The sequence below is a fragment of the Heterodontus francisci genome, chromosome 13 (assembly GCF_036365525.1).
Source record: "Heterodontus francisci isolate sHetFra1 chromosome 13, sHetFra1.hap1, whole genome shotgun sequence".
NCBI classification, from domain to species: domain Eukaryota; kingdom Metazoa; phylum Chordata; class Chondrichthyes; order Heterodontiformes; family Heterodontidae; genus Heterodontus; species Heterodontus francisci.
The window spans coordinates 101,358,277-101,383,640 of record NC_090383.1 but is presented as its reverse complement, the minus strand read 5'-3'; the positions used below and the strand labels follow the sequence as shown (position 1 = coordinate 101,383,640).

Here is a 25,364-nt window from a genome sequence, read left to right as displayed (position 1 = left end):
CGTGCCACAAAAGTGCCAGGCAATGACCATCTCCAAGAGAGAATGTAACCACATCCCTCGACAGTCAATGGCATTACCATCACTGAATCTCCTCCATCAACAACATCTTGGGGGTCATTATTGACCAGAAACTTAACTAGACCAGCTAGATAAAAATAATGTGGCTACAGGAGCAGGTTAGAGGCTGGGAGTTCTGCAAGGAGCAACTCGCCTCTTTACTCCCCAAAGCCTTTCCACCATCTAAAAGGCAGAAGTCAGGAGTGTGATAGCATTCTTCCCACTTGCCCAGATGAGTCCGTCTCCAAAAACGCTCCCAAAGTTTGACGCCTTCCAGGACAAAGCTGGCCGCTTGATTGGCACTCCATCCACCACCACCAGTGTTTAGTCCCTCCACCACAGGCACACTGTTGCAGCAGTGTGTACCACCTACAAGATGCCAATGCTTCCTCATCACCAGTGAAACCTATGACCTCTACTAAAAGAACAAGGGCAGGAGATGCTTGGGAACACAACCAGCTGCAAGTTCCCCTCCAAGTCACACCATCCTGATTTGGAACTATATTGCTGTTCTTTCACTGTCACTGGGTCAAAATTGTGGAACTACCTCACAAATAGCAATGTGGGTGTATCTACACCACACTGACTACAGTGTTTCAAGTAGGCAGCTCACCACCATCTGCTCTAGGGCAATTGGGGGTGGTGAATAAATGCTGGGTTTTCCAGGGGCATCCACATTCTATGAATGATTTTTTTAAAAAAATTTAGTTTGTACCGTAACATTCTATAATTGTCTTCCTTTAATTTTTTTGGAGGGTTGAGGGTGGAGCCAGAGTAATGGATTACTCTTAAAGATCAGTTTACTGTACTTAATGTAAGGTTCTAATATTCAGTTTTGTTCAACATTTTTGGGATGGGTATTGGAGGCTGTCAGTTTTGAAACAGCTGCAAAGACAATGTCTGTAATCACTTTTGGTTGTGTTAAGCAATTTAATGTTTTCATGTTTATTCTTTGAATATTAACGTCTTTCAAATTTCCTTTTACATTTCTGTTTTGGCACCATTCAGTATGTACTTCACTTCCATTTTCTTCCCCATCTCTTACATTTATTGAAAATCTGTGACAAGATCCTAGGTTCAACACATGAAGGGAAAATTTACCTTTTTAACCAAAAAAAAACCTCTAAAATCAATTTTTTTTTAATGGACGAAATTTCTTTTCAAATTTGGCTTTTATCTCTCTTCATTCTCTGGATGTGAGCAGCACTGGCAATGCATTTATAGTTGCCCTGAGAAAGGGGTGAGTTGTCTTCTTGAACTGCTGCAGTCAGTGTGCTGGAGGTACTCCGACAATGCTGATAGGTTGGGAGTTCCAGTAATTGAGCCCAGCAACCATGAAGGAATGATGGGTGATGTCCAAGTCAGGATGGTGTGTGACTTGGAGGAGAGCTTTGAGGTGATGGTGTTCCCATGCGCCTGCTGCTTTTGTCCTTCCAGGTAGTAGAGGCCAAGGGTTTGGGAGGTGCTTTTGAAGGAACCTTGGTGAGTTCCTGCAATGGATTCTGTGCTTAGTACGCCTTGTGCCCGCAGTTTTCCAGTGGTGGAGGACCGTTTAAGCTTAGGGATGGTTCCGGGTCTCAGACACACACAGGAAATCTTGCATTTTGCTCTGCTCGAGGGAGAGTGTAAATGTTGAAAAACTTACTCGAGCTGGAGTCCAGGATGTCAAGGAGGGAAACTGAGTCTGCGCAGTGAGCATCTCAATGATGTCATTGTGGTCATGCTGCTTAATCCAAAAGTGGTACAGTGAATGAGTGCACTATGGAATCAAGGTAGGTAACCATTCTGGTGGTTGGGTCAGGCATGGAAAAAAGTGGAGGGACTTGGGCTCGGGTCCGATGTGGTTCTGTCAGGTTCGGGTTGGATTTTATTTCCTGACCTGAGCAGGCCTTTACTGGATGGTATTGAACCTCAGTATAAGTTGCAGTTGTACTCATCCAGGCAAGTGGGGAGTATTCCATTGTACTCTTGACATGAGCCTTGTAGGCAGTGGAAAGGCTTTGGGGAGTCAGGAGGGGAGCCACTTGCCGCAGCATATCCAGGCTTGGGCCTCATTTTGGGAGTTTTTTTAAAAAAACATGGCTTTATGCACAATAACCTTTCATAAATTGTTGTTCATGGTCTTGCCGTGATGGTGAATCTCTGGGAATTCTACTGGGTGGCAAGATTATTCTGAATTCATTTGTGGTTTGAAATTGCTTTCTTCTGTCAAGTTAAAATAGCCCATTTTCATATTGTAATATGGTGCTTCCCCTTCCTCCCATTCCCATTCTCAGAATCTTGCAGTGAGCAAATGTTATTAAATGTTTGGAGACAATCAAGTGGGAATGCATTTCTGCAGTGGTTTAGTGTTGAAATTGTTGATTCCAAGTACTCGCAGCACGCTTAAAATCTTCAAATATTTGACAGTTGGGGGAGGGGGGAAACTTGTAACAAGTCAGCTATGTTGGAAAGTTAAATGCTATATGGAAATTAACTGGACATAATGCCACTTGACTGAAAGCAGCATGTGATGGTTGCCTTGGTGATTGTTATGAGTAGGTGTTTTGAAGTATATTATGTAATGCTGCCCTCTACCGGCAGACAAAGTAATCCTGTTGAGCTGTATTGTTATATGCATGAAGGGTGACATTCAATATGTATAGGTGTCATTGAGTTTAGAAAGTCACTGCCGTATGTAAGCTGTGAATAATATAAAAATATCTAATAAAATTGGAAAGGAGAAATAGATTCAGCACTTCACATAACATAACTCTGGCGCTCTTGCATGCATAACAACAAAAATAACTTGTATTTAGCACCTTTTAATGTAATAAAACATGCCAAGGCACTTTACAGAGCCATTATAAAACAATGATTGTGAGCCACATAAGGAGTTTAGTTTAGAGATACAGCACTGAAACAGGCCCTTCGGCCCACCGAGTCTGTGCCGACCCATCCACCACCCATTTATACTAATCCTACACTAATCCCATATTCCTAACACGTCCCCACCTATTCCTATATTTCCCTACCACCTACCTATACTAGGGGCAATTTATAATGGCCAATTTACCTACCAACCTGCAAGTCTTTTGGCTTGTGGAAGGAAACCGGAGCACCTGGAGAAAACCCACGCAGACACAGGAAGAACTTGCAAACTCCACACAGGCAGTACCCAGAATTGAACCCGGGTCGCTGGAGCTGTGAGGCTGCGGTGCTAACCACTGCGCCACTGTGCCGCCCTAGTTATTAAGGCACGTGACAAAAGCTTGGTCAGAAGTAAGTTTTAAGGAATGCCTCAAAGGAGGAGAGAGGGGTGGAGAGCTTAGGGAGGGAATTCCAAAGTTCAGGCCTGGGCAATTGAAGGCAAAGCCACCAATGGTGGAGCAATTTAAAATCAGACGCTTAAGAAGTCGGAATTATGGAGTGCTGATACGACTGAAGCAGGAGGAGTGTACTGTCTTTTCTAGTTCCACTTCACCACAGGTCACAAAACATATATTTAAATGTTTACCTAGTTACCAATATGGTCAATCATAAACTCTCTCTCTCTTTTTATCCCAGAATAAAATGCACCAACCAGATTTCTTTAATAGAAGCATAGAAAATAGGAGCAGAGTAGGCCATTCAGCTCTTCGAGCCTGCTCCGCCATTCATTATGATCATGGCTGATCATCCAACTCAGTAGCCTGTTCCAGCTTTCGCCCCATATCCTTTGATCCCTTTAGACACAAGAGCTATATCTAACTCCTTCTTGCGAAGATACAAACAATAAACAACAAAATTATCCAGTTTATTATAGAACAGGACTTAACAAGTACGAAGCAAAGTATTAAATATGAGTTCCCTTTTTACCTTAGCCCCTCACGCGCACACCAATTAACTGCAAGAGTTTTGCTTTTTACAGCTGTTACAAAACAAAAAACCCAAAAAAGAATACTTTGGCCAAATGCTTGCTGATTCTTGAAGGAAAAAAAAAGATATAGAAAGATGTCAGTTGTCCCTTTTTTAGTTTGGTGTCCCAAATACATGTAGACAGCTGTCACCAGGATCTTTCTAGAACAGTTCTTTTCAGGTGATGTTGAAGGTCAGTTTGGCTGGTTTTTCAGGTGAAATGCAGCATTAGTTTCTTTCTTTCTTACACTTCTATCTCAGAACTTCCTGACAATCAAGAGGGTTCTAGTGGTGACTGCTCTCTCAGCTGGTTTTCTCCAACTGCCTTCAAAACAGTTCGCACCCCAATGCGCTGTTCAATGCAAACCAAAATCAATATCTCAAGAGTCAAGCCTCCTGATCCCTATAAATCTTGACCTGTCACTTCTCTTTAAACATCTCCCCCCAAATCAAAAATCCCCTCTTGGGTGTTTATCTGAAGACAAGTGACTTTCAGTGAGAGTTGTTTACAAACAAAGTCCAAAAGTCCTTCCGATGACTCCAGTGGAAAAAATAATTCATGGAATCCTTTTCAGTTTTCCCAAATTGGAAAGAAGTCCATAATTCTAAAATACATGAGTCCTCAAAAAAGCTTAACAAAAAAGATAGAAGCACCATCATAACAGTGAAGATATGAGGTTTGTAGGGTTGGAAGAGATAAGAGATGGTGAGGGGCAAGGCCATGGAAGGGTATAAAAACCAGGATGAGAATTTTAAAATCGAGGTGTAAAGCTAGTTCAAAAATCAAAAGTTTTACAGATTTGAATGTGTAACATAGAAATTATTACAGGTGAGGTGACCAATTTATCACTTCCATTGCTTTCACTGCTTCAATTGGAGCTATCTACCCTAATCCTCCTTCCACTGTTTTTCAGTCAGTCAGATTAGTGGGAGGTGTTCATATGCAGCCTCTTATTTAAAAAAAAAAGTCTCTCTTTCCATCCAACTAAACAAGAGGGAGAAGGAGAATCAAATTAGAATTCTTCCATGGCACAGGCTTGGTTCTGAACAACTTGTTTGTTGTCTTAGTCAAAATTTTCCATTTTGCTCCTGGAGTAGACGGTAATTCGGAGGGAATGTCGTGTAATGTTTGAGGAAGAATGAGTGGGCACGCAGTTCTGCTGTGGTTTGTATGGAATCAACAGCACAAACAGGCTGTTTGACCTATCCAGACCATGCCAGAGTTTAAGTAATATTTGGAGTTGTGGGCAGGTTCTTGTAATAATAAGTCAATTTTGTTTGGATGTGGAATTATGAGGGAATAAGCCTTCCCAGGCCCTAGTCCAGAGCTTCTGGATGGTGGTAGTAGTGATGGTGGTGAGGTGGGTGGATTTGAGAGAGAGTGTTATGACCAGGTGAAGCAGGGGTTTAGGGCTCCCTTCTTAGCCTTCCTGGTTTGGCTGTAACAGGGTTACATTTTTAAAAGTGTTTTTAGCTTCCCCTCAGTGAATCCTTGTTCACTGCTTTCTAATTGTAATGGCAAAGAAATCAACCGGACAGGCTTTCTCAGATTTAAACACACAAAGTGTAAATTTCTTAAACTCTATTTCAGTTAAAACTACTAAAGATATGTAACCCGACCACACTAGCATGCATACGTAATAAACACACACGAAAATAGATACAGAGGAGAAGAAAGAAGGGGAAAAGTTTGAAGTAATAGATGGAGTTCAGTTACTGGTTTTGGATTGGATGTAAAGTCTCTGATTGAAGTTAAGTCTTGCAGTTTTCATTAGGGCCCAGTGCACACTTTCAAACTTGTTTCGCTGGCCTTCTGTCTTTGAGGCTTAGATTACTTCCATGGGTCCCTGGAACTTTGCTTGAGAGACAGGGAGAGACCTTCCTTCTCTTTTGTCTTCAAATTGCAGTCTGTTCCCAAATCTGTTCTGTGAGCGCATTTCAATTAACTTCAAGTTGGCCAGCAAGTTAGTCATTTAACTAGCTCCTTATTTGGAACAACCTTTCTTGCGAGGTTTGTTGCTTTCTCCCAGACTTACTAGACACTCTCTGGGGGTGGTGGAGGTGGTGGAATCCTGGCTGTTGCACATTCAGTGTCCCTTGATCAGAATCTATCTGGGTAATTGAATCAGGGAGGCACTCCCATAGTCATCTTCCTGCCGCTGTCTTTTAGAATGCAAATGTGCAGCCATGTTTCCAGCCACTGTTGTGGTCTTTTTAAACAAGTTATTTCAAGTCCAGTAACAGTTCAAAAATAATCCATATGACAAAATTAATATGTCCCATTTTTGGCAGGTGTATAGCAGGTGAAATAGAACAAGAGTAATGTGTAGTAATTGCATTCTGGTAGGAAGAAAAAGAGGAGGCAAAATAAACTAAATGACACCAGTTTAAGTGGAGTGCAGGAACATGGGGTCTGTTCAAACCTTTTGAAGGTGGTAAGACAAATTGAAAAAGCTGATTTTAAAAAAAACACACTCTCATAAGACCCCTGTTTATGAATGGAGTACAAAAGAAAGGAAGTTATGCCAAACTTTTATAAATTACTCATGAGGTCCCTGCTGGAGTATTGTCCAATTCGGAGCACCATACTTTGGACAAGATCCCAAGGCCTTGCAGAGGGTGCAGAGGAGATTTCGATTTACAAGAATGGTACCAGAGATGGCCTTTTTCTCTTTCAAGCAGTGGTTAAGGGGAGATTATGAAATGTTCAAAATAGTGAAGGGTTTTAATAGAGTTAATAAGGAGATAATGGGTTGCATTTTGCAATCAGCAGTGAAGCAACGGCACTATCGCCTGACCTCAAAAAAAAAAAACACGCACTAAGATTTAGTGACTCCTTTAGCAGGGGCTTCCCCTTTCCTGGCAGTATTTTAAATCTGGTGTCAAATCAAAGGGTCCTCCAGGCGTCCAGCAGCGATTATGTCATTAAGCATGGTAAGTAGCTGAGAGAAGCTAAAATATCAAACTTTAAAATAAAATGTTTTAAACGGGAAATTTTTATCATGGAGAAATTCCACAAATATCAAATTTAGTTTTTCAGGGCTAGTGAGGTTGTTCAACAGTATTTATGAACTTACAATGCTATTTAAAAACCGAGTTTACACCTCATTCAACAAGGTGTAACTTTTTCAAGCACTTTTCAGCAGGATTAACTGTGTGAAAGTGAAGTTTGTGTCAATTCACTGCTTGCGGATTGCATTCTGGGGGTGCCTCAACAGTGCACCTTCTGGAGGAGCATAGAATGGTTGACAGCAACTTTTGGATTTCTACATTATTCTGCGCATGTTAAGACTCCCGAAGTTACTGTCAGTTTCAGTGGAACAATGTTTCGCTGTCATTACCATTGCAAATTCCAGGCCATAGTTTCCAGTAGCAGAAGTATCAGTAACCAGATAACATGTATGATTGGCAGAAGAATCAGAGGCAAAATTATATTTTATTTTTTTATGCTGTGAGTTATGATCTGTAATGCACTGTCTGAGAGGGTGGTGGAAGCAAGTTCAGTCATACCTTTCAAAAGGGAATTGGAGACAAAGTTACAGGGCAGTCGGGAGAGGGCAGGAGAGTGGGAATAATTGATAACACTTTTAAAGAGCCAGCACAGGCACGATGTGCTGAATGCCCTCCTTCTCTGCTGTTTTATTATATGACTCTCTATCACAATGCTACCTACCTGCATGGAATATTGAAATGCATCTCCCATTTTCAATATGATTGGCTTTCATTAGAAGAATAGACAATTTTGATAAAATAGCCTTGTATTCATATCTGGGCATTTTGTAGATTCCCTTTTGAGTCTTACAAAAGATGCTTTATATGATTCTGTTACTGAGGGAGCCACAAATTATACACTTCAAAGCTCATGGTACTTTAGATAGTCTTATAAAGGGAGAAAATACTTGTGGTCCTATTTAAAGTGACATCAAACACCAAAAGAGGGAGCCAGAGTAAGACAGACGAACCACTGCTTATGTGGTTAGGCATTTTTGTTCCAGGACCAGTGCAATTTGGAAAAACGAATTATCTTTTTGAAAGTTGTTTTGAGTTCCCTGCACGTCTAAAAGGATATCATATTGCATTTATGTAAGATCAATGTTTACTAGCACAAATGTCTCCAAATGAAAGCCATTTGGATCCCTGTGTACAACCACATCAATGTGATTTCAAAAGTTGATGCCGATCTTTTTAATATTTGTGCCATTGGATTATGTCCAAAAGGTTCCTGCTTTGAGTTTTTCTTTCTTGAGAAAAGAAAACGGCAGTAATGGCTAAGAATAATTGCCACCGGAGTATCAAGTACATCAGATTGTCCTCTTATCAACTAAAATGCCACTTCTCATATCTGAAGAAATTTTAAATGTGTGGAACTTCTGTGTCAATATAAAATTGAGGATATTCCTTAGTTAGGCACTCACTAGTTTCCAGAGTGTGCTAAAGCCATGAATTGTAGCTGAGTGTCACATTTTCAGTGTCCCACTGGATTCCCTGGACACCTTTTTATGTACCAAACAAAACCTTTTATATAGAATATTTTTAACACAATGACGAAATTATGCTCCTCCTCCACGTTTTTAAAAATACGCACCTGGGAAGAGGAGTTGTACGCCTGCATCCAAGGATGTGTATTTAGTTCTCCTTTTCTTTGAGTTTCTCGCAACATATAAGGGGATGCAGTATGAGTTTGGTGGTTGCACAGCGCAATCTCCAGATATTGGTCTGAGCTCAATGTCTCTAGTATGATGCCCATTTCAGATTAAAGATCGATTTATGTACTGCTTTTCTACTGATCATACCATATTTCAGGAAAGGATGACTTTTTCTTTTGTTTGAAATCCAGTCTTTTGCTTAAAGAAAAAAACTGGATTATAGCGTGATGATAAAATAATACATTCTTGGATCTGCCAGCCAAAGTGAAGACAGATTTTATTGCGTTTGTAACAATACACCAGGGGTCCTTACCCTGAACCTGTGCCACTACATTCATTCCTTATTCTCTTTGAAGATTGTGATGCTTAATCATTATGGCTTAATACTTTAGGGGAATCTTGGTTTCTCGAAGAGGAGCCAAATCTTTCACCCAGGAGTCTAGACTCTTGACTTTTCCCCCTTGCTCTGTAATTTAATAGCACTCTTTGGTATGCTAAGTACATGGAAGATTTGTAGTGCAAAAGTGAGTTAAAAGCTATTGTTTCTGCTCTGACATTTCATGAAAGAGAAAGTGTTATATAACACCTTGGATTACTGCCTGACACATGATTGGCCAAAGACAGTGCAGTGATTGATTTGTACATTACGCTGTCCACATATGTGGTATAATCATGGGGAGGGAATAGAAGCAAGCTATTGGATGACTTGGAAAAACTGAGACTCTGCTTCTTAAAACCAATTCACATCACTAAACTTCAGGAAGAGAAGTGAGCGCCAGTGCAAAAAACCTTGCGTGATGTGCATGGGGTATGGAATTCCATTAGATGGGTGGCAGCTAACAGGCTGGGAGTAATTAGTCCAATGGAACCTTGGTGCTTTTCCCAAAAAAATGGAGAAACAAGGGGTTTGACTAAGAAGTCGAACTGAATTCCACTGTCACCTTGGTCGTGGGCAACTTGAACCAGTCAAACAATTGAACATGGAAGTTTAGCAGTGAGCCACCATGCCCAACTTGGTCAGGGACCTTGATTCAGATATAGTTTACACCAAAATATAAGCAGCAAAATTATTTTCTATTCTAGAGGAGGGGCGGTTAAGCTCGTAAAGACTGCAAATCTAGTGTACATCACTGTTGCTTTTGCTCTTAATGTATTTGGCAATTTATTGCCCAAGTTACAGTATACTGCAGTGACCTTGAGTCAAGATAGATCATATCACGAATAAGCCAACATACAGTAAGTGGGGTTTTCTGTTAAAACCCTAGACTGCTTAAGAAATACGCTAAGTGCTCACCTATGGGAATGCTGTGAGACCATAAACTGGAGCAAAATAAACTCTAACACTAATAGGATCACATCATTAAGTCGTAGCAAAACTATTGAATGGTGTAGATCAACTTAAATGGTTAAAACAACTTAGTTCTGTCCTGAATGATTAAAAATTGTAGCTACATTGAGATGCATAGAACTTCAGTTGCTTGTTCATTAGTTGAAAGCTAGAACATGGTACTTTGGGCTTGATCATAAGTGAATTGTGAGATCTGAGCAGTGAATTAGAATAAGTAATCCACATTACTTGCAGATAATCCAATTCCTTCAAAACAGAAGATGGATGTATTCCTTCTCCCTCTTAGATAAGCCCACAGCTTCCCTTGGTTTCTCTCTTGGCGTCCTCCAGTGGTCTCATCGCGTACTTGGCACTGGCTCATTATTGGCCCACCCCACACTTTTTGCCTTTCCTGTTCTGTGTGCCTGCTGGGGGCTAAACTTGCCAATCAGCATGCCAATCTGCAAGGACTAGGGAACACAGATTGAAAGTTTTGGGCAAAAGATGCAGGGGGATTATGAGGAAGCATTTTTACCATAGTAATGATCTGGAACTCGCTGCCCACAAGGGTGACGCAAGCAAAGACAATCAATGACTTCAAGAGGAAGTTGAATGAGAAAATAGACTTGTAGGGGTGAGGGGATTGAGCTGGGGAGTGGGACTGACTATGAAGAGCTGGCATGGACTCGAGGGGCCGAATGGCCTCCTGTGCTGTGAATGACTCTGACTCTTGTCCAACTCTCCCCTCTCACTACTGACCTGTGGACTCTGCCAGCGGAACAGGTCTCACGACCACTCTTTGTATCTCTCTCCAGAATGTCCGTTCACTTGTGAGCAAGGCCCTTGTCATCCATGAGCTTATTGTGGATAATTGCATCGACATCGTGGCCTTAACGGAAATCTGGCTGAGGGGTGATGACACATTTCTTCTTAATGAAGCCTCCCCTCCTGGTTAAATCGTCCACCACTTACCCAGCCAAGACCCTTGCTGTGACAGTGTGGCGCTTATCACCAGATTTACGCCTTGGCCTGACCATCCCCCAATCCTCTGGCACTTTCCTCCACCTTTGAGCATTTCACCTTCTTCCACCTCTCTTGCCTTTTACATAATCATTGTTCTTTACCACCCTCCCAAGTGCAATAAAAAAATTCTGTTATTGAGATATCTTCACTGCTTTCCTCCTTCAGCCTCTGAACCAAATGACTCCTTATCCTTTGTGATTTCAACCTCCATCTCAACTCATCATGTTCTCTCTCCTCTGAGTTCACTGCCCTCTTATCCTCCCTAAATCTCTCCCTCCATGTAATCTCCCTAATCCACCTTCACGGCCACTCCTTTGACCTTGCCATCTCATGTGGTCTTGCTTGTCCCATCGTATCAATTACAAATAGGCCTAAGTCAGATCCCAAATTTGTGTCACTCACCGTCTACATCCCCCTTCTCCACCCCAACCATACCTCATTCTATATCCATCCCGGGGGAAAAAAAGCTATCCCCAATTCACTTAAACAGCAGTTTCAAAATCCCAACTGTCTAGCCTCTGACCCTCCATTCTCCATAATATTTCTACAGCCACTAATTTACTCATCTGTACCCTCACCACCACTTTGCCCTAGTCCCCAGTAAAACCATCCTGTCTCATCCTGGCTGTTCCACTGGTACAGCCCTCATCGCTCTCTGAAGTCCAAGGGATACAGACTTGAAAAATATGTTGGACAGCTAGTTTAGCCATCCTTCGCCAGATATGGCTGGACCACATAAAACGCGATCCGGTTTTGCTCTCGTCTGCTAAAACTGCTCATTTTCCAGGATTGTATTGGAATGCAAAGATAACCCACAGCTTCTTTTCTCTACTGCAAACAGTTGTCGTAAACCCCCCTCCCGTACCCTCCAACCTCCCCTCCAATAATATGTAAGAGCAGCTCATGGACTTTTGTCACTAAGCTTGAAACCATCTGATTAACCGCCGCTACCTCATCCCTCCCTTCCGCTAGCCCACCAGGCCAAATTTCCACTATGCTTCCCTGTCCCCACACTCCTCCTCCCCACCCCCACCCCACCCTAGCCTCGAACTCTCATCTTTCTCTAGTTTCTCTCCTACCTCCTCTCCCAGCTCATCTTGTCCATGAGACCCACCTCCTGCTCCCTTGATCCTATTCCCACTAAACTGCTGACCACCAACGTCTCCTCCTCCTCCCCCATTTAGCCAATATTAACTGTTATCTCTCTCTAGGTGTTGTCCTCCTTTCCTTTTTAAATCTGCCTTTGTCACCCCCCCCCCCCCCCCCCAGAAAACAATCTTTGACCCTACCGTCCCATTTTCAACATCCCTTGTTGATGTTCTGTGCCTCGTTTCAATCCTTTCCATCAACTATCTACCCCTGCCACAGTACTGAAGCAGTTCTTATTAATGTCGCATGACATCCTATGTGTCTGTGGGGGAAAAAAAGTAAACTTTCCTTCCTCATCCTTCTTGACCTGTCTGCAGCCTTTGACACAGTTCACAGTTCACAGGGGCGACACAGTGGCGCAGTGGTTAGCACCGCAGCCTCACAGCTCCAGCGACCCGGGTTCAATTCTGGGTACTGCCTGTGCGGAGTTTGCAAGTTCTCCCTGTGTCTGCGTGGGTTTCCTCCGGGTGCTCCGGTTTCCTCCCACATGCCAAAGACTTGCTAGTTGATAGGTTAATTGGCCATTATAAATTGCCCCTAGTATAGGTAGGTGGTAGGGAAATATAAGGGGGACAGGTGGGGATGTGGTAGGAATATGGGATTAGTGTAGGATTAGTATAAATGGGTGGTTGATGGTCGGCACAGACTCGGTGGGCCGAAGGGCCTGTTTCAGTGCTGTATCTCTAAACTAAACTAAACTAAACCACACCATCCTCCTCCAATGCCTCTCACTGTTGTCCAGCTGAGTGGGACTGCTCTCACTTGGTTCCATTCTTATCTATCTAATCATAGCCAGTGTGTCACTTGCAATGGCTTCTCTTCCTGCTCCCACACCATTGCTTCTGGATCTATCCTTGGCACCATCCTATCTCTCCTGTCTACCTGCTGTCCCTTGTCAATATCATTGAAAGCATTGCATTGGTTTTCACGTACATTGACAACCAATTCTATCTCGCCACCACCTTTCTCGATTCCTCCATTGTTGTTAATATATCTGACTGCTTATCCAACATCCAGTACAAAATGAGCAGAAATTTCCTCCAATTAAATATTGGGAAGACTGGAGCCATTGTTTTTGTTCCTTGCTCCAAACTCTGTTCCCTAGCTAGTGACTCCATCCCTCTTCCTGGCAACAGTCTGAGATTAAACCAGTCTGCTGCTGGTGTCACATTTGACCCTGAGACGAGCTTTCGACTCCACATTCATGCCATCACTAAGACTATCTATTTCTACTTCTGTAACTTTGCCCCTGTCTCAGCTCATCTGCTAAAAATCCTCATTGACTTCCTTGTTACCTCAAGACTTGACCATTCCGATGTGCTCCAGGCTCGTCTCCCACATTCTTCTCTCTACAAACTTGAGGTCATCTAAAACTCTGTTGCCCATGTCTTAACTCGCACCAATTCTTATTCATCTTTTTTCCCCACTCTCTCACCAAGTCCCCCCATCCATTGTGTGGAAGAAATGTAAGCTCATTTACTACCAGTGAAAACATGTAAGAATCTGCTATGTCACATATGAAGGAACTTTATCGAGCTAACTTGGATGTACAAAAACTCAGGATAAATTGAAGCATTTAGCAAAAGGACATTAAGAAATCTGTTTTTACAATGACTAAATAGATCTATGGTCACTTCTTTTGTTCCTTTTGTTTCTAAAACATCAAAGAGGAGCATAACTGAAGCTTCAAGTCTGTGTTCAAAACAGCCAATCATTGCCTCTGAGGCCTTAAGCAGGTGGACACTTCTGTCTACCTTATAGAAGTTTAACAGGTTCTTGATGCAAGGGGGAAGTGGGATCTGTGGGACAGCTTTAGCCTCCGAGAAACCAATATCTGGATGCTGGCAAGATGTGTGCAGCCAGGTCCATGGAGAGGTGAACAAGGGGCCCATCAGAGACTCCAGGCTGGGATTGTGGTTTAGAAGACTCCAGAGTTTGTCCGCAAAAATGTTTTTCATTGATCCTTTTGCAAAGAGGACAAGATACTTGGAGCGCAGAAAATTTTGATGGAGATGTTGCCATGTGGCCACACATGCTGCACACGCCCCTCCTCTTGCCCACCCCATTCCCTGCTCCCATCCAAAGCTGATACTGACAATGAACAAATCTAGTGCAGGTACTTGCTGGAAATGTTTTAAATGATGGAGTGAGTACAAGACTTATTGACTGCAACTAAACAAAGTTTACAATGAAACCCATTAGTGGCTTCAGTTCAACCCCTTCTCTCCTGCCCCTCCCTAAAAGGTAATATTGTGTAATACATCCTTTTTTTAGACTTCTACCAATTCCAAATACTAACCTGCAACCAGTATGTTTTCCCAGTATTGTAATCCACTAAATTAAGTATCGGGCAGTTAATGGAAGGCAGGAGATGTTAGGATTGTTCAAGTGTTTGAATGACATTTTCAGAAATCAGTTGGAAGCATTTGCCTCATTTTATTTTTGGCTTGGTATCTGCTTTCTATTTTTGCATTGACTAATCTGCAGCTTTTTGCCTCGAATCACATTGGAGATCATTTCTCCATGAATTACAAGTAGAGTTCTATAGATTGTTCTGATGGGTGGCTGCAGTAATGAGAACAAGATTTAAAATAATAGTTGACCGGGTAAGTTTTGTTTTTCTCTTCAGTGTCAAATTTATTCCATTGATTTGTCATCCTTGTTTCTGGTAGCCAAGTGCAAGGTGATGGAAGAAAACATCCATTTGTAACCATTCAACATAAAAATTGAGTGAAATCATCATTAAATCTATGCCACTGCGCTGTTTGGGGAAAAAATGAGTAAATTCTAGGTATTGGATAATTTGTGCAATGCACGTTTCAGAAGCAGGTGATAAGTGAAAAGCTTGCAATTCAATGTTTCTCTCTTGCTAGTAAAATCTTTTAGAATTGAACAATACTGTCATATTTGAAAGCTGCCATTCAATAGCAATAGAACTGATAACCTCTGACCATAATCCAGAGATTTTAAAATTATAATTTTCTCCAGTTCTGACAGAGGATGTTAGTTGTCAATCTTGATCGCATTTAATCTGACATTCAGTAGGAGATTTGAAAGACTTTTGTATCTCTTTACTTCTGTTGTATTCTCATGTCCATTACTATTCTACAGGTATCGAGTGGTGTAAGCTTTAGTTTAGTGTAATCAATTTTAATTCTAGGAAATGGGAATTACATTGCACTATTGTGAAAATCTTTGCCTTTGTCATGGAAAAATGCAGAGAAAATATGATCCGCCCTCCAAATTATTAAAAACAAAATGTGAATGGTTCAATTGCCATAAATCAATGGGCCACAGTTATGAATGGTTAAAATTTTAGAAAGTAATTCAAAAGTCTCAATAGAAATCCAAGAATCCCATGCAGTAAAAGTGACCCTGATTAGGACTTCCTAAGCAGTGCTACCTACGATGCCAGAAGTTATTACTTTTTCAAATGTTTATTTTCTTAATTCACAATGCTCCTAAACTAATTAAGGGGCATTGGTTAGTAGTCCTCCAGTAATTTTGTATAAGACTTGAACATTCACAGACAAAAAATAATGAGCAAATGATTGTGCATTTTTGTCACACCCTTAATATACTCAACCCAAAGCACTTCAGAAAGCAGACAGATTTCAAGGATTTGAGGGAGATGATCACAGTGTGTTCAAGGTAATGGGTTTGAGTAAGAGGAATTTGAAGTTGAGCAAAGTAGCAGGGCTTGGGAGCTTTTAGTAGAGTTTTGAGAGGAGAAACAAGGTACCTGAAGGCTCTGTCACTAATAGAGTGGGGAGGGAGATGTGCAAGAGGCCAGAGTTAGAAACCTGGAAGCTATAGGCTACTGTGAAGGGATTCTTAAAATAGGATAAGGATTTTAAATTCTTTGCTTTGGAAAACCGTCAGTGGCGATGGATGAGGACAGAAAAGGTAAATAAATGAGACTATCTGCAAATGTGAGCAATTTCTTTGGTTGGATTGCGGTTCATGTTGGAAGGAGCTTGGAATCAGTCAAGGCTTGAGGTAACTAATGTGTGGATAAGAGTTTGAAAGGATGAGGTAAAGGCAGATTTTGTGGACATAGAAATGAGTAGCTTTGATAATGGATAGCATGTCTAGTCTGCAGCTCAGCTCGGGGGTCAAACAGAACATTAATGTTGTGCAACATCTGGTTCAGCCCAAGGAGGATGGAGTTTAACTCTATAGCAGGAGCTGAACAGAATAGCATCAGTAGTGCTGGCATTAAATTGGAAAATGTTCTGGCTCATCCGTGACTGCCAACCAATCATCGTTACAAATTGGGAGGTTGCTTGTGTGGAGCACAAACACTGGCATGCACCTGTTGGGCTGAATGGCCTGTTTCTGTGCTGTAAGTGCCATTAAGTCAATGTAAATTCAAGATCTATTGATTCTGCATCCCTTGCATTCTGGAATATCCTCCTACTGCCTGCTAGCTACTTGTACAATAGTGTAACCCTAAATATGTAACAATGCATCCCTCTTGATATCTGACCTATGTGTTGTAAAGGACGATGTGCCTCCTTGTGTATTCTAGCAATATTTCAATAGGTGGGACCAATGAACACTCTGGTAAGATGAGTTGAGTGATAAATCCAGAAGCAGCATTATTTTGCATCATCCATATGTCTGAACAAAAGTAGTAATTTTTTGTTTTTGTTTTATAGAGCAAGTTTAAAAAAAAAAATACAGGACACTCTGCTATTTCAAACAGTGGGAGGGGGACAGTGTTTGGGTAAAGGGAAATTTAGAAATCCAAAGTGCGAGGTCAGGGCATCAAAACAGGATAGTAATGTGGGTAACTCCCAACAGAATAGGATGGAAAGGGACGGAGGGTTTAACGAAACTTGTACATGGGCAAATAAGGTCATTGCAGGGAATAGAGGTTAAAAAAAAAATGTAATTGAAGTTCCTTTATCTGAATGCACGAAACATCTGTAATAAGATAGATGAACGAGTGGCACGAATAGAGGTAAATGATCTAGATCTAATTGCCATTACCGAGACATGGTTACAAGGAGATCAAGGTTGGGAAATTACTATTCCAGGGTACACGATATTTCAGACTGACAATGGCAAAGGAGGAGGGGTAGCTCTGATAGTTAAGGATGGCATTAGGATATTAATAAGAAGGGATCTGGCCTCAGAAGATCATGAAGTAGAATCAGTTTGGGTGGAAATTAGGAATAGCAGGAGTCAGAAAAAACTGGTGGATGTAGTTTACAGGCCGCTTAACAGTAGTTGTATTATTGGACCGAACATTAAATGGGAAATTAGTGGAGCATGCAAAAAAAGGTAATGTATTAATTGTGGGATATAGACTGGGACAATCAAATTGTCAGCAGTGGTCTAGAAGATGAATTTATAGCATGCTTTTGTGCCAATTTCTTGGAGCAATATGTTCCAGAACAGACTAGAGATAAAGCTATCTTAGATCTTGTATTGTGTAATGAAGCAGGGTTAATTAGCAATATCATAGTATGCGATCCACTGGGAAATAGTGATCATAATACCATTTGAATTTCATGTTAAGTTTGAAAGTGACATATTTCAATCACAAACAAGAATCTTAAAGCCAATTACGAAGGTATGAGGGGAGAACTGGCTCAGGTTATTGGGTAAGTAGACTGGAAGGCGTGGTAGTAACTGAACAGTGGGAAACATTTCAAGAAACAATTCAAAGGGTTCAACAAAAGTACATTCTGTTCAAAAACAAAAACTCATCCAGAAAGACCTATCCATGGCTCACTCAGGAAGCTAAGGAGAGTCTTAGACTAAAAGAAGAGGCTTACAATGTTGCAATAAATAGTAGCAAGTCTGAGGATTGGGGAGTGTTTTAGAAACCAGCAATGGGCCACCAAAAAGTTGATGAGGGAAAAAATAGAATGAGTGTAAACTAGCCAGCAATATAACAACAGATTGTAAGAGCTTTTGTAAGTACATAAAAAGGAAGAGAGTAACTAAAGTAGACAGTCCCTTAGAGGCAGAGCCAGGAGAAATCATCAAGGGGAATGAGGAAAATGCAGAAGCATTGAACAAATATTTTGTTACTGTCTTCACAGGAGAAGACACAAGTTCCATATCAGCAATAGGCAGTAACCTAGGGGCTAAAAAGAGTGAGAAAATTAAGGATATTGATATCAATCGAGAAAAAGTATTGGAGAAACTTGAGGGACTAAAATTGGACAAGTCCCCAGGACCAGATGGCCAAATCCTAGGGTTCTAAAAGAGAAATCTGCAGAGATAGTGGATGCGCTGGCTATGATTTTTCAGAATTCCTTAGATTCAGGAATGGTCCCGTCAGATTGGCAGTTGGCAAATGTTACGCCGCTTTTCAAGAAAAGAGGTAGAGAGAAAACTGGGAACCAACGGCCAGTTAGCGAACATCAGTCATTGGGAAGATGCTGGAAACTATTATTAAAGAAGACTTGATATAGCGGTTGGAAAAGCATCGTATAATTAGAGCAAGTCAGCATGGCTTTACTAAAGGGAGATCCTGTTTGACAAATTTATTAGTTTTTTGAGGATGTAACTAATAGGGTAGATAAATGGGAAACAGTAGATGTAGTATACCTAGATTTTCAAAAAGCATTCGATAAGGTGCCACATAAAAGATTAATAGGCAAGATAAGGGCTCATGGTGTTGGGGATAATATATTAGCTTGGATAGAGGATTGGTTAACAGACAGGAAGCAGAGAGTGGGCATAAATGGGCCCACCTTCAAGTTGACAGGCAGTGAATAGTGGGGTGCAACAAGGATCAGTGTTGGGGCCTCAGCTATTTACACTCTATATTAATGACTTGGATGAAGACAGAGTAATGTATCTAAGTTTGCTGATGATGCAGGGTTCGGTGGCAAGGTAAGCTGTGGGGAAGATGTAGAGAGGCTGCAAAGAGATATAGACAGGTTAAGTGAGTGGGCAACAAGATGGCAAATGGAGTATAATGTAGGGAAGTGTGAAGTTGTTCACTTTGGTCGTAAAAATAGAAAAGCAGAATATTTTTAAAAGGTGTAAAACTAGTAAGTGTTGATGTGCAGAGAGACTTGCGGGTACTCGTACAAGTAACGCGCAAAGTTAACATGCAGGTGCAGCAGGCTATTAGGAAGGCAAATTGCATGTTGGCCTTTATCGCAAGGGGATTAGAGTACAGGAATAAAGAAGTCTGAGTAAAATTGTACAGGGCTTTGGTGAGACCTGGAATACTGTGTGCAGTTTTGGTCTCCACATTTAAGAAAGGATATGCGTTCACTGGAGGCAGTGCAGCGAAGATTTACTAAATTTGTCCCTGGGATGAGGGAATTGTCCAATGATGAGAGGCTGAGTAAATTGGACCTAAATTCTCTGGCGTTTAGAAGAATGAGAGGTGATCTAATTGAGACAGACAAGATTCTGAAAGGGCTTGTTAAGGTAAAAGCTGAGATTGTTCCCACTGGTCTGGGAATCTAGAACACTGGGGCACAGTCTCAGGATAAGGAGAAATTACTTCACTCAAAAAGGGTTGTGAATCTTCGGAATTCTTTACCCCAGAGGGTTGTTGTTGATCCATCATTGAATACATTTAAGGCTGGGATAGATAGTTAGATATTTGGTCTTGCAGGGAATCCAGAGATATGGGGAGTGGGCAGGAAAGTGGAATTGAAGTCCAAGATCAGCCATGATCATATTGAATGGCTGAGCAGGCTCGACGGGCCATATGGTCTACTTCTGCTCCTATTTCATGTGTTCTTGTGTATTACTTTTTTGTTTTATTTCTTTTTATGTTTCCATCCAGCTGGGAAAACCAAACTATTATATTTTAATTCCCAACTCAGACCTTCTTGCTGCCTTTGTTAGACTTGAATGACCATGGCCAAGGGAATTATTCCTTGTTAATTCTAACCCAGGAAATGAATTCTTCTGAGACTAACCCAGTACTTGCTTCGACTGAGCTCTAATTAATTAAATAATCTCAAGGGGTGTAAGTGGCAGCACACACTGAATGTGCTGACTTTTCTTCCCAAGCATGCCTGCTCAGACACCCCATCTGACTTATCCATATTTCCCAGTTCTGTCCTGTAAATTTAATCCTGAGAGAGCTCACCTTTACTCGAGTAGTATTTGTAGCACACTTGTTAGATCATGGTCCCTCTACAGTGACATAGTTGGAAATCCTGCAACCTGACACTTGGTACTTCATTCCCTTTTTTCCATCTTTCCTAAATTTGTAGAGCATTTAAAAAAAAAAAAGTACATCTTTTGAATACACTGTCAGGCTAAGAATGATTGCAATTAAGAATTATGGCCTGGAGTTTCTATTTGGTTCTACTGCTTGAACAAATTGCACTGATACATCAGCCAAACCAACACAAATGATTGTGAAGTTTCAGCTGCAAATTATGATCAGCGCACCTCGTGTTCCTGTGATATTTTGTACTAGAACCTGGCCCTGCCACAAAACTGGTCACGCCCCCAGAATGAAATAAACATCGCTGCAAGTTTCTGCCTATTGGGCTTGTTTACAGGTTCTTGAGTCTCTAAATTTTTTGTTTAGGTGCAAGGATACTAATAGTCATATTTTAAAAGCTCTTGAATATCTTTTTTTCCAATTTACTAAAAAAAAAGGACTGTACACCAATATAAATATCAGCTGGTTCTGTATAGTTTTATATTCAGTTTCTTGAAATCTGGTTCCTCAGGTGGTCGACTAGATATTGATTAAAATATTTGTGATAAACCCATTTTCAGCTGCATTAATCAAACTGCACCAAATTATTCTTAAATATGTTGAATAGCTTTGAAAACTTGTTTTTAAATTCTATTCTGAAATGCTGCCTTATTACATTGGTTCATCGATCATTTGACGTTCACTGCTATACAAATTAGTTTGAGTAGAAACTCAAGGGGGAGGGAAATAAAACTTCTCAACACTAGAGCAATTTTGGGTACAATTTTTATGTCCAGATCACCAATTGCACCCAAAGCGGAAACTCTACCTCTCTGTATATAAAGCATGGTCTGTAATCTAGTCTGTATTGTCTGTTTAAATTTAAAACTGTTTTCTTCTAGGGGAAATAATGAATAGATGCGCATAAATTACCTTTATAATGAGGTGGAACTTATTGGATGGCATGTGCAAGACTTTATTCTGCCAGAACAGGATATGGTTATATTGCGGCATATTGCCAGCCTACTAGCTTTGCAAAGTCATCCAACTTGTGCTATTTGTGTCATTCAGTTGTGAGTTTCTGTAAGAGATGGGGGATGAAAGCAAAATTTGGATAGAGAGTAAAATGTAGTCCCAAGGACCTTGCCAAAAAATTGAAGCAGGAGGAAAATATTGAAAGTGGGACTTCCGGGTATTTCCGAGATAATTGAGGTCCAGAAATACCTGAAGTAGAATTGGCTGGTCAGATATTGTGGAGTTGTGTGGAATTGTGTAAGGGCATGGAGAAAGTGAGTCCTTTTTTAAAGCAGTCAAACAAAATCTAAGTTCACGCAGTGTTTTGGGTTACTTCAGCTACAAAAATCTTATCACTTTTATAATAAAATAAAAAGTTGGCCAATATGATGGTTATGGTACTGGACTGGCACCATAGGTTGTAGGTTGTAAAACTGATTTTTTTTTTTATTAAATCCACTTATTTCTGGGCTAGCATCAAAAAATGTCCATGAAGGGCGTGGTTTGTTCTAAAAAGCCCCTAGTTTGCTAATGTCCTCCAATGAAGGGCACCTGTTACTTGGTCCGGCCTACATGTGATTCCATTCCCACACTAACTCTTAATGTCCCAGGGCAACTGGAGATTGGCAATAAATACAGCCTTACCAATGTCATCCACATCCCAAGAATAAATTTGAGAAAGATCAAGTGCACAACTCGTACAAAAACATCATGGTTATTATGGAAGATTTTAATTTTCTCTGGGAGAATAACAGCCTGAGTAGTAAAGGCAATGCATTTCCAATAATTTATTCAGGATTGTTACTAGAACAATATGTCTTAGAACTGAGAAGGAAACCGACCATAGTGATGAGTAACGACCTAGAATTAGATAATCTGATGGTAAGGAAGCATCATGCATGTAGTAAGTATTGTATGGTTGGATTTCACATTTGGTTTGAGTGGGAGAAGGGAGAGTCACAAAATAATAAATTTAAGCAAGGCGAACTTCTAAAGGAGGAGAAATGAATTGACTACAGTATACTGGGCTGACTGTTAATGGGTAAACATAGAGGCAATTCAAAGAATTATTTGGTACAATTAAAAAACACTATTATATACCTCTAAAAGATGCAGCTCCACTTGTATAGTAAACAATCAGTCAATGAATGAGGTAAGGTACAATATAAGCTAAAAGAAAAGGTTTATACGGTTGCAAAGGAAAGCAGAAATTGAGTGGACTGGGAGAGAAAGGAAGCAACAAAGGGATGCAAAAGGAAATAGAGGCGGGAAAATGGGGGGGGGGAAATCTTGCAAGGGATATCAAAAGCTAGCAGCAGAAGTCTTCATAGAGAGAGTGTGTTAAAGGGGAATGAGTCCAGTAGAAATTGATGCAAGCAGGATTATAATGGGCAAGAAAGGAATGGCAAATGTGTTAAACGAGATTCCACAGTTGAAGAGGATAAAATGGTCGTGAAATACGTGAACCTGAAAATAAGTGAAGGGATGGAACTTGGTGGATTTGCTATAAAGATACTGGACAAATTAATGGGGCTTAAGATGGACATATCTCCAGAACCTGATTATTTCTGCCCCAGGGGATTAAAGCAAATAGATGAGTTATCAATGTTGGTCGTCATTTTCCACAGTGCTCTAGATTCCTTTTGAATTAGAAACGATTGAATAACATTTGCAATTTTAAGAAGGAAGAGAGGGAGAAATTAGGTAACCACATCAGATTTCAGTAACTGCACTATCATTGGAGATGCTGACAGAGCACTTGGACAGGTATGAGCTGATTAAAGATTTATGGATTTCTAAATCCATATATAAAGTATGGATTTATGAAGGATAGGTCATCTAGGTGAATTTTTAAGCGGTCATGAGCATAGTGGATAGAGGCATGTCTATTGATATTGTCTATATGGACTTCCAGAAGTTGTATAATGTTTTACACAAGTGATCAATACCAAAACGAATTTACACAAAACTGGAGGTAACCTTGTAACTAGGTTTGTAGTTGGTTGGGAGGTAAGAGTTGGAGAGTAGGAATAAAATAAATGTTCTCTCACGGGATGAGACAAGTGGTATTCTCTAAGGATCTGTAACGGGGCATCCACCTTTCACCAAATCAAAAAGGGTCATGAAACATTGGAAGTGCGACAGTAAAGTTTCAGTTGTACAGAGCTTTAGTCAGACCCTGCCTAGAGTACTGCATTCATTTATGGTACTTAAACCTCAAAGGACACATTGACCTTTGGCAGGTTATAGCTTTGATTCTCCAGAATTGTGCCAAAACTAAAAGAGTTGAATTATGAAGTTGTGTAAACTTGGCATGTAGCCCCTTGAGTGTTGAAGGTTGAGGGGTCATATAATCAAGTTGCTTAAAATGATGAGGGATTTGCTTGACTTGATATAAAGAAGCTTTCCTCTGGTGGTGGAATCTAGTACATGAGGACATAACTTGATGGGAGCTAAGCTTTTAGGAATGAAATCAGGAAGTACTTTATGCGCACATGAGTGGGAATCTGGATTTTTCTCCCAAACAGTTGTGGATGCTGGGTCAATTGAAATTTTGAAGACCGATTGATAGGTTTTGTTTAGCAAGGGATATGAATCAAAGATGGGTAAATGGATTTGAGGTACACATCAGCCATGATCTACTTAAATTGCGGAGCAAGTTCGAGGGGCTGAATGATCTAGTCTTGTTTCAACCTTGTGTTCCTCCATAAGGTATTTTCAGTTTTTTTTTACTACTTAAAATCTGAAAATTGCTCGTGATATAAATTAAATCTAATGCTGATGATGCAACCTCCTTTTCAGAAAGATAATGAAGAGAAAATACCAGAATTGAAGGAAGAGCAGGTTGCCGTTATCCAGAAACTTGAGCAAACAATTGAACAGCTAAGGACCAAAATAGCTGAACTGGAGAAGCATTCTGCCCTGTTAGACCAAGAGAGTACAGTAAAAGACCACCGATCTGGTAGTGAGGATGTAGTCTCAAAAGCTTCTTCTGATCAACTTCAAACCGATGGGCAGACTTTTCTTCACAGTTCACAGACTTCTTGTGTTGATGCTAAATCTGTGCAGACTTCCCCTACTCAACAACATACAACTCTTCAAGTGCCTTTTTTAGATAAACAGTCATCACAATCTCCACTTCCAAGTTTCAGGATTTCTTCAACTCGGGATCGTTCTGTTTCTGTAGCTTCTTCACAGCCAAAATCTCCAACATATCCATTTGGTACTTCGTCGCAACAGTTAATACCTCGTCCAAGTGAAATTCCCCTTTCTGTGTCTACACCATCGGATCAAAATTTACAACTATTTTCACCACAACTTTTATCCAATCAAGGATCTTTGTCTCTGTTGCCTGACAGTGAAGCTCTCCGTCTACCATCTACTGACGTCTCGCATCTGCCTATATTGGCCAGTTGTGAGCTCCCCCCTCCCCCTCTGCCGGGCTCTGTGCTGCTTCCTCCTCCCCCTGGCTCTGTGCTCCCTCCTTCCCCTCCCCCTCTGCCGGGCTCTGTGCTGCTTCCTCCTCCCCCTCCCCCTCTGCCGAGCTCTGTGCTGCTTCCTCCTCCCCCTCCCCCTCTGCCGGACTCTGTGCACCCTCCTCCCCCTCCCCCTCCCCCTCTGCCGGGCTCTGTGCACCCTCCTCCCCCTCCCCCTCCCCCTCTGCCGGGCTCTGTGCACCCTCCTCCCCCTCCCCCTCCCCCTCTGCCGGGCTCTGTGCTCCCTCCTCCCCCTCCCCCTCTGCCGGGCTCTGTGCTCCCTCCTCCCCCTCCCCCTCTGCCGGGCTCTGTGCTCCCTCCTCCCCCTCCCCCTCTGCCGGGCTCTGCGCCTCCTCCTCCTCCCCCTCCCCCTCTGCCGGGCTCTGTGCTCCCTCCTCCCCCTCCCCCTCTGCCGGGCTCTGTGCTCCCCCCTCCCCCTCCCCCTCTGCCGGGCTCTGCGCTGCCTCCTCCCCCTCCCCCTCTGCCGGGCTCTGCGCTCCCTCCTCCCCCTCCCCCTCTGCCGGGCTCTGCGCCTCCTCCCCCTCCCCCTCCTCCTCCTCCCCCTCCCCCTCTGACTGGCTCTGTGCCTCCCCTTTCACTTCTACATGGTACTGAAGTCCCTCCACCACCAACAGGTCAAGATCTGTCAGCACCAC

At 41.6% G+C, this 25,364-nt stretch overlaps 1 protein-coding gene across 1 annotated transcript in view; it reads left to right on the top strand.

The window, feature by feature from the left end:
- The window catches only part of LOC137376727 (formin-2-like), a 411,942-nt gene that overhangs the window by 82,130 nt on the left and 304,448 nt on the right, over positions 1-25,364 (top strand). The window contains exon 9 of the mRNA XM_068045702.1: positions 24,035-25,316. Coding sequence (XP_067901803.1) covers positions 24,035-25,316 — 1,282 coding nt within the window. The remainder of the gene's footprint in view (positions 1-24,034; positions 25,317-25,364) is intronic.